Source organism: Conger conger, chromosome 6 (genome assembly GCF_963514075.1).
Source record: "Conger conger chromosome 6, fConCon1.1, whole genome shotgun sequence".
Classification (NCBI taxonomy): Eukaryota; Metazoa; Chordata; class Actinopteri; order Anguilliformes; family Congridae; genus Conger; species Conger conger.
The window spans coordinates 31,695,391-31,708,740 of record NC_083765.1 but is presented as its reverse complement, the minus strand read 5'-3'; the positions used below and the strand labels follow the sequence as shown (position 1 = coordinate 31,708,740).

At 41.9% G+C, this 13,350-nt stretch overlaps 1 protein-coding gene across 2 annotated transcripts in view; it reads right to left on the bottom strand.

Annotated features, from left to right (window-relative positions):
• LOC133130356 (disintegrin and metalloproteinase domain-containing protein 33-like) overlaps positions 1-13,350 on the bottom strand; it is a 104,522-nt gene that overhangs the window by 15,501 nt on the left and 75,671 nt on the right. For both annotated transcript variants that reach the window (XM_061244890.1, XM_061244891.1), the window contains exons 8-13: positions 12,259-12,330; positions 9,582-9,748; positions 7,959-8,043; positions 6,888-7,030; positions 5,331-5,508; positions 1,158-1,247 (exon numbers count right to left, since the gene is read on the bottom strand). In XM_061244890.1, coding sequence (XP_061100874.1) covers positions 1,158-1,247; positions 5,331-5,508; positions 6,888-7,030; positions 7,959-8,043; positions 9,582-9,748; positions 12,259-12,330 — 735 coding nt within the window. The remainder of the gene's footprint in view (positions 1-1,157; positions 1,248-5,330; positions 5,509-6,887; positions 7,031-7,958; positions 8,044-9,581; positions 9,749-12,258; positions 12,331-13,350) is intronic.

Here is a 13,350-nt window from a genome sequence, read left to right as displayed (position 1 = left end):
TTTAAAAAAGAAACATTCACCTTTGCAAAGGCTGGCGAAGAATATACAATGTGTAAAACCGTATGTATTAAAAGTCTCGCTGGATCAGCATGACTGCAGACTAATTCAATGTAATCAGGAACTGTCAGAATGGAAAGAATGCAAAACACTGCCGTGTCATGACAGTATGACAATAACGAATACAAATCCAGTAAAAAGGTCTTTGTGCAGCTGTACTGACGTTAATAGGAACTCAGAAAATTGCTCTGTATTTGCTTTTCATTTCCTTGTTATTCACCAGACCGGCTATGGCTGCTATTTGATATTTTATAAATTGTTGATCAAAATCAACCATTTGTAGAACCAAATTATTTTCCAGTGTAGTTCGATAACACCAAGTGTACCAACAGTCTCCCCCTGGACATCAGAACAGCTGAGTCAGTGTTATCTTTTAAGAGCAAACTGAAGACACATTTTTATAGATTTGCTTTTAATGTCTGATAATTTATTTTCCGTAGACACATTTTTAGATTAGACTTTAATGTCTTAATTTATTCTTATTTTCTGTCATATATTGAAATTGCTTTTATTATCTGTCTCAACTTTTAACGTTTTATTTTTGAAGTTTTACTGGTTGTTAAAGCACCTTGGTGCAATATAAGTAAATAAATAAAATAAAATGGGAGAGCACATAAGTGCGTGCACAGAGCAGGCGTCCTTTTACGCCATGAACTTTAATGATAGGGGAAGCAATATCCACAGCTTGGATCCAAAAAAAGGTCTCTAATGAAGTGGGCTGTAAGGCTGTGTGTTTCAGCCTGTCAGTCAGTCCACGAGGTCCTGCCCCTGTGAGAGAAAGTGTCTTCCACAACGTAGCCTGATAACTGCACAGAGCAAAACCCGGAAGAGTTCTTTTTACTTCAGTCCATGTTCCAGATCAGGGTTGGGTTTTACTAGGTCCAGTAACTCAGAAATCGTGCTCTGTGATACAGCCCTGGGGTGTTCCTCATATGAAAACACGGCTGTTCCGTGTACAGAGCTCTTTCCAATACGGAGTGAAATCAGCCAGTTACTGATGCGATGGCGGGAGGTCGGTGGAGTCTCATCGTTTTTGCCTCTGGTCTGATGTGGGTATGTATGAAAGGAGTGAGGGGGAGGTGTGAGGGGTAGGGGGGTACCTTGCATCCCTCACAGCAGACCCCGTGGGCACACTGCGCCTCCTCTCTCAGTGTGCAGTTGTTGGCGTTGCAGCAGTCGTTGGTGCACTCCTTTTGGACCAGAGATGAAAAACCACACTGAATTCAGACACGTACTCACACTTGTACACACAAACACACACACACACACAACACACATACACAAACACAAACACAGACATAAATACACATACATACACACACATATGCACAAACACAGACACACACATGCACACACATACACAAACACACACACATACATATACAAACCCACACGCATACACACATATATGCACAAACATACACACACACACACACATATACACATACTGTACAAACACACATGTATGCACAAACAGAGCCACACATACACAAACACACATATACATACACACACGCAGACAAACACGCAAACCCACACCCACACACACACACATATATATGCACAAACATACACACACACACACACATACACATACTGTACAAACACACATGTATGCACAAACAGAGCCACACATGCACAAACACACACATATACATACACACACATACAAACACGCACACCCATATCCACACACACACACACACAGGAGCAAAGGCACCGACAGTTGCCATGGTGCTCTATATCAACCTTTCACTCTCATGTGGGAGCTGAGTCAATATAAGCCTGTAAGTGCACAGGGAGGCACGGCAACATACTGCAAGCAGGCAAAGTATGTTCCTGTGCATTAAGGCTTTTCTATACATCAATTTCAATCTGCTGTGACAGAATACAATATTATGGCCAGAATTCCAGTCCTGGTACGCTGTCAGATAGTAATCAAGATGTTAATATGCTGAAGAGGCACGTGAGTTTCATGAAACAAAAGCCACAGGACTGTTAACTAAACCTGCCTGTAGCATATTTGTCGATACCTTTGAAATTATGTCCACGCTCATTTCTCCAAGCGGGTGCAAATAAGTGAGTGCTGTTATCAATCTGCTTTCAGTTTTAATGCATTACCCAATGCCTCATTGAATAATTGAGTAATTTATCTGTCAACAAATGAATAATTATGAAGCCATATGCTACACTGCATTTTCCGCATAAGTGAGTACAGGAATACCAACTTCATTTAAAGGGAAAGCAATACTTCTGGTTCCTTTATATAACTGGGTATGTCCATAATGTCTATTATTGTACTTAATTGTGTTCAGAGCAAAGCGTTTGAATATATGCCATCATGTGTGAATGGGCACTTAATTAGAATGCATGCTCTGACCTCCCCCCACACAAACCTTAATGATAGTCAATGTCGAGCAAATCAAGAGGTTTCAAGCAAAGATCCTAATACAAAGCTGTAAGATAGTCCAAAGCATATCAAATAGGATTGGCATAAATTGTGAAACACATTTCTGCTGACAATTTATAACATGATCCCTGACTGTGTCATACCCGGGAAACTAGATTTATGTGCCTGTCGAATAACAATGTGCTGTTTTATTTTCAAGCATATGATTAAGGAAAGCTTTAACTAGCCACTGAAACTGTAGAAATGCAAACCGCACATTTAAGTTGCACGACCGACCCCCAAAAATCCAGGGGTTAAGGGAAATATGCAGATATTACATTACATATTACATTACATTACATGGCATTTAGCAGACACTCTTATCCAGAGCGACGTACAATGAAGTGCAAATCAAACACAAGTATGAGTGCTAAGAGGACCTGAGAGGACAGTACAGTTCCAAGTCCTAGTGTAAACATACAGATAATCAGAACCCTTGAAGAGTACAATCAACTTCCAAACTAGCATACCACAGTTGGCAGCTAGAATACCCTGAATACAACAATACAACAGCCAATAAAAAACAACAATATCTATACAAGTAACAATATCTATACAATCTATACATAAGTGCCATTACAGTCTAAGGCTAATAATCATGGTGGTGAGTTAGGGAGGGAAAGGTGTAGCTTGAAGAGATGAGTCTTCAGTCTGCGCTTGAAGGAGGTCAGAGACTCTGCCGTTCTGACATCCACCGGGAGGTCATTCCACCACCGTGGGACCAGGACAGACAGCAGTCGTGAGCGTGAAGTGCAGGTGTGGCGAGGGGGAGGCGCCAGACAGCACGAAGTGGCAGAACGGAGGGGTCTTGTTGGTGTATAGGTCTTGATAAGGGATTTAATATATACAGGGGCTCATCCCTTAACTGCCTGGTATGCGAGCACCAAAGTTTTAAATTTGATGCGAGCCATAACAGGCAGCCAGTGGAGGTTGCTGAGCAGGCGGGTGACATGTGAATGTCTGGGAACATTGAATACCAGACGGGCTGCAGCATTCTGGATCACATGAATTGTGCCAGGCTTGTATAAATATATCAGTGCACTTAATGAATGGCCAATACTAGTGAATGACATTGTTTTCAAGCATATTTTAAAAGCACCTTTTAAAGCCACTTTCAGCCGCATTGTCTGATCTTGAAAGCCAATTCAGAAATATACCACTTAATTTAATCCAGCCCCATTCTTATAAAATCACATTGTATTCAGTGTAGTGTTATTCATAGTCAAATTGGTACAGAGGGCTTTGCGGTGGGCTCCTCCTAGATTGTTCTGAAGAACACAGACACTTAACAGGGAAGTCCAATTCGCCACACATGCTACGATGAAGCCAACTACGCTGTGTATGGAAGGCAATCTGTGAATTCGAAGGACCTTTTTGACTGAAATTTAGTGATGTTCCACCCCGGCCAGGTTATTCATGAGGGAACGACTGGCACGGCAAGCTCAGGGATGAGCCAAAGCAAAGTGAGCGTTTCTGTGTGAGTAAACACAATAGGGTGTTATTACTGGCCGATTATCTGAATATTGCTTTTCCCCAGGTGTGTATGTGCCTGTGGTTATCCGCCATCCCCAACAATAGCTGGAGAAGATTCTGGATTATCAAACAGCCTGTGCAGACCTCTCGTCCAACAACTCTACCAATTCATCCTCCCTCACCGTAGTCCAGAAATTGAATCACTAGCGATTGAAAAAAGTTTGACATGGTTTATGCAAGGTGCCAATGAACAGAGAACGCACAAATGCTGCTTTTCCTGTGGGAAAGCTCGAGACGAGATGATCACAGCCATTATCCCAGGCAATTGCAACTTGTCAAAGAGACAACTTGTTTTGCCTCGGCTGTCCTAGATGCCCAGCAACAAGACTGCGACTTCAGGAAGTTTTGAGACTTCTAAACTTTGCAGTAATCCTGTGCCCGCCTCAGTGTGGCCCATTAATCCACTTGCAGAAAGAGTTCAATTTTGTACTTGTGAAGTTTTGGTTTTAAATTAGGTCTGACCTGTTTAAGTCAACACGCATACAAAACACAGGGCCAGCTGGCTGCAGTGACTGGCTTAAATGTCACTGTGAATAACTGAATAGCTCTAAAGACAAAAAAACTAACCTTGCCATGATACTGTGTTAATACCCCATCATTTTATTGGAATATTCTCCCATGTATGACGTTGTTTCAGAAAACACTTTCAATATGGACTGCCCTTGCCCCTCAAGAGAGAAAGAAATTGAATTGCAAAATTGTGACAGTGAAAAACCTGCAATGGACGTGGTAGAGAAAAAACCTGCGGTCTTGTGGGATGGATTCCTGCTTTACAAGCCAGGGTTCAATACAGTCAATAAATAATTTACACCTTCAGACACCAGTAGCTCAAAAAAGTTAACAGTAAACAAAAGGCAGGCATTTTTATTTTTGAAGCTAAAAATGCCATAACTTTATCTCGTGTCTCCCAGTGATTGACTGCTTGCATTTTATTCTGACACTGTCACAAATGCTTTACAGAAAAACAAGAAAAATTAGGCAAGACTGAGCCTGAACCTGCAGAAATCCAGTAAGTGAGCTAAAAAAAACTCCCCAGTGGGAAGTAAAAACGATGAAACGGTGGTGAGAAGAAAAGCTCCCTGGTGGGAACTCAAATATAGAGGGGAGCTCATCCTCCGCAGGCTTGGGTAACTTAAGGTAGGACGCCACAGCTTTTTGTATAAATCTGTTAAAGACATAAAACCGCGGGCAAACTGCAGAAGCTGAAATAAATAAGCGGTAAAAAAGAAGTCCAGTTAACCCATAACCCCACCGGTGGTGAGAACTATCCCTGGTCACAGAACTGCCTCACCTCTGGCTCTCCGCAGTCACACTCCTCCCCCTCCTCCACGAAGCCGTTCCCGCACCTCTTGCCCCCCACCAGGTCCTTCATGTTGGGCATGTTGAAGAGGCACATGCCCCCTCCCTTCTGGAAATAGTTGTCGAGGTCCCTCTTGCTGCAGCGGCTAAAGACTCGCGGAAAAGGGTGCCTGAAAGAGACAGCACATACACACTTACCCTGCGGAAAACAGCTCAGGCTAGGTTTTGAAACAGCTGGTAGGTTGTTCACCAGTTCAGACAAACTCCCAGCTCAACATGGTTTAACTGGTTGACCCGTTCATACCAACTTGACATGGTTTGACAAGCTCAAGCTATGTTTTGAAACAGCTGGTAGCTGGTTGACAAGCTACCAGCACCAGCTGGTACACCAGCTGATACCCAGGTAGATTTATGACAATCATGGCCATGCTGGTTTACGAGCTCATACCCTGCTCAGTTTTCACGCTGGTCAAGCTGGTATAGCTGGATATTACAGAAATGTATACTATTGAAAAACTGTCACACAGGGGGTGTTTACTGAGGTAGACTTAAAGCCTAAACATCCTAAAATATATTTTTGAAGGTACATGGATCAGTTCAACAATGATACATGCCAACTATGACACACCACTGTTCCCCTTCTGGAAAAATATGCCCAGTTGATGTGTTCCTGTGCAGCCACACCCACTGTCAATGCATGACTTGTGCAAGTCTTTGTGCTATTTCTCACATACCGGATGCAACAACAAAAGCGCAACTCAGACCTTTTTTTATTTTTGAGAAACCAATAAAACCTAGTAACAGTAAATTACAGTGTTCCCCTTTAACAATCAGCATATTCATTGTTTTGTTATGTATGTGCAGTTGCCATTATAATAATTACAGACCTTTTTGATATCACACATTTTGTTGTCAAATGGATGCATGTGTCTAATGCCATCTTGGCTCTGAGAACATTCCAGAAATTTGGATGGTATACTCCAGTTTCCACTGCCATGCTACAACATAAATCACAGGACCAAAAAGAGCACCACAGGTGTGTATCAGCTACTGTATTAACAGCAGTGCAAATTGCAGCTGTGTTTCCAAAAGCATTGGTACTGTAGCTTATAAATTGAACAAGCATTAATACAAAGAAGCTGTGACAGCTTACATGTCTCTATCCATCTGTATAATATTGCTGATCAGTTGAGAGCATTGGAGCAGTCCCCCTCCATTGGAGAAGGGGTGTAATAGAGCCCCCCCATTGGAGAAGGGGTGTACTAGGGTCCCCTCATTGGAGAAGGGGTGTACTAGAGTCCCCCCATTGGAGGAGGGGTGTACTAGAGCCCCCTCATTGGAGAAGGGGTGTACTAGAGTCCCCTCATTGGAGAAGGGGTGTACTAGAGCCCCCTCATTGGAGAAGGGGTGTACTAGAGCCCCCTCATTGGAGAAGGAGTGAAATGGGGGAGTATTGTTAAGAGTAGCAGCAGTCTCTGTTGTGCTGTGAGGCTCATGAATAAGGACCAGCATCGCTGACAGCAGCTATGATGGATAGCTCAGTGCTCACCCTGTGGCAGCCGCCATGACACAGCCGCCCTGCTCGGGCGTGGCCTCCACACAGCAGCCGTCGTTGTCGTGACTCATGCCGAAGTTGTGCCCGATCTCATGGGCCATGGTGGCCGCAGCCCCGATGGGCAACTCTGAGTGGTCCTGAGAGAGGGACAGAGAGAGAGGAGGGGAGAGAGACGGGGAGGGAGAGGGAGAGAGAGAAGGGATGGGAGAGAGAGCAGGGAGGGTTGAGAGAGAAAGAGGGGAGAGGGGGTGTCAGAGAGAGAGAGGGAGAGAGATGGGAGGGGAGGAAGAGAGAGAGGGGGGAGAAAGGAGGGGGCGGAAGGGGAGGGAGCGAGAGGGGGAGGTTGAGAAGGGGAGGGAAAGAGAGAGATTTTATCAGTCAATGCATCATCAAAACCAGGCTCCCAGAAGCATCTAATTAAAAGCAATGGTTAAACCTGTGCAAAAAAATAAAAATAAAAAATACGCACAGACACACACACACACACACACACACACACACAAAACTACACCTACACAAAACAAAAAACAAAAAAAACAAAGAGGGCCATCTGGTACTGCATAAAAGCAAGAGTATATGTCAAAATTTTAGCATGGACCCGCTGGTATCATAAAACTTTAATACTTGCATTAAGGCATTAAGTGTGATGGGAAACAGCAATTTCTCCTAAGTGGTGTACTGTGTTGACAAGAAGATATACATTTCTACTGATTTCAACGACTGTATAAGACACATTAGGCTATTTCATTAATGAAAACATGTTACTGAGCTTGTAAGGTGCGTTGACTTTGCATGTCAGAGGGCAACGCTGTCTAGTTATACCAGACAGGATCCCCATTTTACTGACCTCCCGGGAAGTGTTCTCCACCTCTAACCTAGGTCACAGGAATTGACTCAACTCGAGCTCTGTGTGCCGATTTGTATTCTGCAAGCCTCTAGATGGTGTGGTGGGGGCGCTAATGGAGCCCGTTAGGAGATAATCAAACGCAGGCGAGGTATCGACCCGGCAGCCTGACCGTGCTGCTTGCTGGGGTAATTGGGAGCGGTGCTGCAGGCCTTACTCACCACGTTGATGCCCCCTGAGTTCTCATGGCTGCACATGCCTTCCAGGGGTGCCATGCCGATGGTGGTCCCTTTGAATATCACGCCCCTGCAATACAAATAGGGACAGGGCCTCACTCTACATGCTCCACACCCTCCCACAGAGCTTGACTCTCCAACCTCAAATAGAGCATCACTCTACAACATTGGTTCTCAGTCCTGGTCCTAGAGAGGTCAGTTGACTGTGTAATTAACTGCTTTAATTAATCATTTAAATGCTGAGTAACAACAAAAGCCAGCACACCCTGTCGCTCTCCGGGGCCAGGAGTGAGGACCTCTGGTCTAAACCCTCATGCAGGGTTGTGGCCTTCGAATCCAAAGCCTGGTTTTCGTTTCTCCCAGTAAATTAGTGCTACTGATTGGCCAGACTCTCTCAAACCTGACTCCCAGGTAAAGGGAGGGTGGAAAACCAACAGGTCTCAGCCCTCGAGAACCGTGGGTTGTTAATCCCTGCTCTACATCCTCAGAGAGGGTCTCATTGAAAACTGTCACACAGGGCCTCATTTAAAAGCCCCACACTCCACCCTCACATCAGGACCACAGTTTGGAGTGTGCGCACATCAAGTGTCATAGTGTTTTAAATGCAATCCCGCTTTATTGCACACAGTCTCTGCTTGTTATTTGGATCACCAGGGGATTCAGAAATGCTGACAATGGAAAGGCACATCTTTGTGTACGAGCGTGAAGCATTACATTCTTACAGTTCTTACAGGGCTCCGTTTCCTGGCAGTCGAGCTGCCGTATGTTAGCAAACTCAGCGAAGCATGCAGGACGAAACAGACAAATGATCTATCCATAGAGGCTGCTGGTGAAAATCTTTCTGTAATCATGGCTGGTGTGATACAAGTCAGCAGCTGGACTTGGCCAACCACACCGTCACAATCTCGTTTTAGACCAGATATAGTTTGATTGGCATTCAAAATATGGGTTAAAAGCACGCTAAGCATGTACAGGGTGAAAAGATATGAATAATTTAAAAACTAAGCTATAGCTTAGCTATGCTAAGAAGGTTAATTGACTGGCGCTATTAGTTTTCAAGATATAGCACTGTTCATATGCATGTTCATACAACATTTTAATATCAATGCGCCTGCCATTTACATAAATATTCTACTCCTAGATTTTGAAACAACAAAAGCAGTCAACTGTAAAATAAAATGAGGCTTTCCACATCTTATTAAGCCTCCTCGACTCAATCTCCAGTGTTTTTCTTAGGGTATTGGCACGCAGAGAAGGAAACAACCCTTAAGTTCAAAACAACAAAAAAGGGCAGGATTCTGCTTGAATGCTGGCTAAATTCAGAGATGGAACTGTCGTTGCTTAGCAACCAAGTAACTAGATTACCAAACAGTGAACCTTACAATCCTTTAACATTTACAATTGAAAATTGTCTTTTTGTACTTTTCTGAGTCAATGAAGACATTGGGGGATTGGTTATTTTTATGAAAGCGATATGGAACGTGAACTTCTGTTATATTACAAATATAGGATATTTCAATATTCATTATGCAACACAGGTCCTTGTTCCATCACTTTAAGGGCCTCCAGACACTGATCCAGGGTCAGCGTTGGTGTGCTGGTTCTTACGTGAGCAGCTGGGCATTGTCGTGCCGCTTGCGAGACTTGAGCTTCTGCCTCCACTGCAGAAAGGACCAGAGTGTGGCGTTGGGCTCCTCGCTCACGATGCACTGGTCCCGGTCCGTCCACACCTCCAGCCCAATCAGCGGTACACGGATGTTCAGAGCCCTGTAGAACTGGAGCCACACCCCCATGCACCTCTATCACTGACAGTCAGCACCATCTCCTGCTAGCATGCTAACTAGGGCTGCACGATATGAAGAAATATGTGATATGCCTTAACTTTGTTGAATATTGTGATGATGATTGCGATGATTAGTTCTGTTATGTTATGTTATGTGGACAGTTTTTATGTCTTTCTGCTTGAGGTACACTGCTTGAGGTAACCCCAGACAATGCATAGCCTATGCCCACTGAATAAATAAAAACGTATATTACCAACATGCTTTTATTAAACAAATTGCGCATGAACATTGAATCAATTTAACATAACATCAATTTGTTGCAATACTATTCATCGCAGTTCACGCTGTCTTTTGCAATGTGTTTATCTCTCATGCTCATATCTCGTTGACAATATACGATATATCATACAGCACTAATGCTAACTATAGCACTGTATGTTTATGACTAATTAACTATTATAATGTTACCTTTAATGATTTTGAAAGTTGGGATAAAGCCTACACAAACTTTGTGAGCATCAGATACAATAATAGAAGGCAGTTGGATTCTTGAATGAGAAATGTTGGATCAAAGCATTACATTTTTTAGAATGTCAATCTCAATTCACAGTGCAACAGTGAATCCATAAACCTTTATCAGGTATTCACTGTCACTGCCAAGAGGAGACGTGAGCAAATAAAATGTATTTTGTATATGTACAGGGTTTTTCCTGGCTCAAAATCAGAAGAGGGTATCTTAACCAAAATCGTGCAGGGCTTAAACAATTCCTCAGGCAAATGCCTGAATCTCATGTGATTCATATAGCAGACATTCTGAGGAACCCATTTCACCCTAGTTTTGCTGAGTTAGAATTGTTTGCCTTCGCAGGAGACCAAGATTTGTAATCTCCAATATATAAATTAGGCCAAAAAAATTGATTTCACCCCAATTTTACTGAGTTAGAACCTTTCCTTTTGCAATTTGTGAGATTTGTAACCCCCAATATGTAAATTAGGGTGGAGGAATCAATTGTACCCTACTTTTACTGAGTAAGTATTCTTTGCTTCTGCAAGAGAAAAAGATGCTGCCTCTCCATGTGATAATTACACACTAGCAACAATTTCTATAATAACACAGTGATAAGAAACTCACCAGATTTACAAACAAGACAATAAAATAAAATCAGATTCACCACAACCATATTTACTTAATAACTATGTTTTGTAATAGCAAAAAATCCCCCATAGTCCATATACACAAATGGGAATTCAATTATTTGTATTCCTTTCTTAGTTTACCAATGTTTGTTCAAAGTACGTCTCTTGCAGCATGCAAAATGTGTCTATTTGTGATAAGAATTAATGCCACTGGCTGTGCCAGTTGGTTCCTGCCCTTGAATCAATGTGTAAATAATTCAGAATATTTTATTTTTTAATAATTAATCATGAAAAAACTAAATGAATATGAATAAAACATGAATTTATGATATCCGTGAACTTATGTTTTTTTTTTTTCAAAAATAGGTTTGATAAGTCATGCATTTTTAATCGGCTATAGCAGTATAAGAACTTTAGTAAGCAGTAATCTACAGGTTTAAAAACACTTCAGACTTCAAGTGTATATGCTTGGAACTCTAAATTCATAAATACAATTCTGGCCCTTCAAATAGTGCAACAATAACTGTTATTTTGGTTGAAAATGTAAGCAGCCTAAAAGCAGAGATGTTATTTTGGCTTATTGCCGGTGGTTTCACAGAGCTAAAGCAGAGAGTGTATATTGCCATGTAAAGGGGGGCCTCTAGACAGGGCCCTAGGCGATGGCCTGTCACCTATGCCTAGAACCAGTTCTGGGCATTAGTGCTGATTATGCTAAGGCGCCACTCTAGAGTAGTGCCACCATGGCATGTTCAAGTGATAGTAATCCACTCTGCATTGCTTTTGAAATAGGCTTTACTATTGCTGACACAGGTCATATTTTTGAAAATGATCAAGGTGGCTGACATGGAATTATCTGAGGACAAACCATAGACAGTAGAATGTAGAACAAACAGAAAAAACCCAGTATGTTTCTCTCGTCTACAGACTGCTAACACTGGATTCAAACTACTATAGTATCTTCAGTTCTTGATCCAATGCGTACTCTTTGACATCAAACAATGAAATGAAATGTGTGCAGCTTAATTTTTATCAATAAAAAAATCACACCCCCTAAGGCCAGCACCTTATACATATTGTGTGTTCTTATATTTTATAGCCATCCAACCATACCCCAGAAATGCACTTCTGGTTGGGCAATGTGTTGCCTTGCATCTCTCTACTCCACTTCTATATATGCAAGCATATTCTCTCCGTCAGAACACATAAACAGACCGAGAGGAAATATGACAGGTCCTTTTAGGAGAAAAATGCTCTCAATTAAATTTACAACTGCTGAAGGAGCCCTTTTTCATCCTTGGGACAAAAAGAGATTAACGAATAAACAAAAACCTGAAGGGTCCAAATTGAGGCGGAGACTTCCTTACCTTATCCACGTAATTGGCAATCTCCATGATCCTCATTTTTGTTTTGCCAAGGTCGCTGTGTTGTCTTCTGTACTAAATTAAAACATTATGATGAGAGGATCACACCGCCATCCGCCATTAAGGGAGCGCAGAACCCAGGCCTTAAAATAGCCCTTCTCAGAAAAATGAAGGGGTTTTGTGAAATGCCACTAACAACACACAGGAAACCAGGAAACAGCGACGATTCATAATGATCAGCCAAAATGATTTCCACAAAAGAGACTTACATTACCCAGCAAAGCTTAATCTTCTGAGAAATGTACTTTGTGCAAAATTAACTTTGAGAACTTTGAAACATGTCCCCCCAAAACAGAAAATGAAACCTTCTGCAAGAAGTTTTGAGTTTTCTTTCCGCTTCTGCTCATAAAAATATCCTCTAATTAAGTGAAGCAAAAAAATCAATAACATTTTGTACTTTGCAAAAGGAAGACTGAATCAGTTTTGTCCACAGAAAAAAAAAACCATTGATGTTGGAACATAATACTTATGAACCTTAGAACCTTCAAATAAACCATGTTTCTTGCAATGTGGTGCTCATTTCGTTTCAAAATAACAAAATGTCCTGACAACAAAATGACTGAAGGGGATATAGGAATTCAGTTTTGCTGTTTTCTGTGCACTACCAGTTCAAATGAAGGATGACTGAAAAGATATTTAGAGTTTATTCATGAACACTACAGCCTACCATAGCCTTATGGTTTCAACATGGCTCACATACTGTACTGTACAGTAAAACTGAAAACACTGCAGATAAAGCCCTTTAGCAAGCTTTGCATTCCAACAGCCATATTTATTTTTCATGAAAATGTGCCAAAATTTGGCAAACTTGCCAAGCCTGACAGCTTAATTATCTGGATTTTTGACAAGTGAAGTGTGAAGTCGTTTGAAAAAAGTACCTTCTGTTTTTAATGGTTTGTCTATTTTGTGAAGCCAAAGCTAATCATGACATGTTCTTGACATATGCAGCATACTGTAGTGTAGTTACAGCCTTAATGAGAAACAGTGAGAATGGTCTGGTCTTGGAGCAGAGTTTAAAAAATATTTAGGATGCAC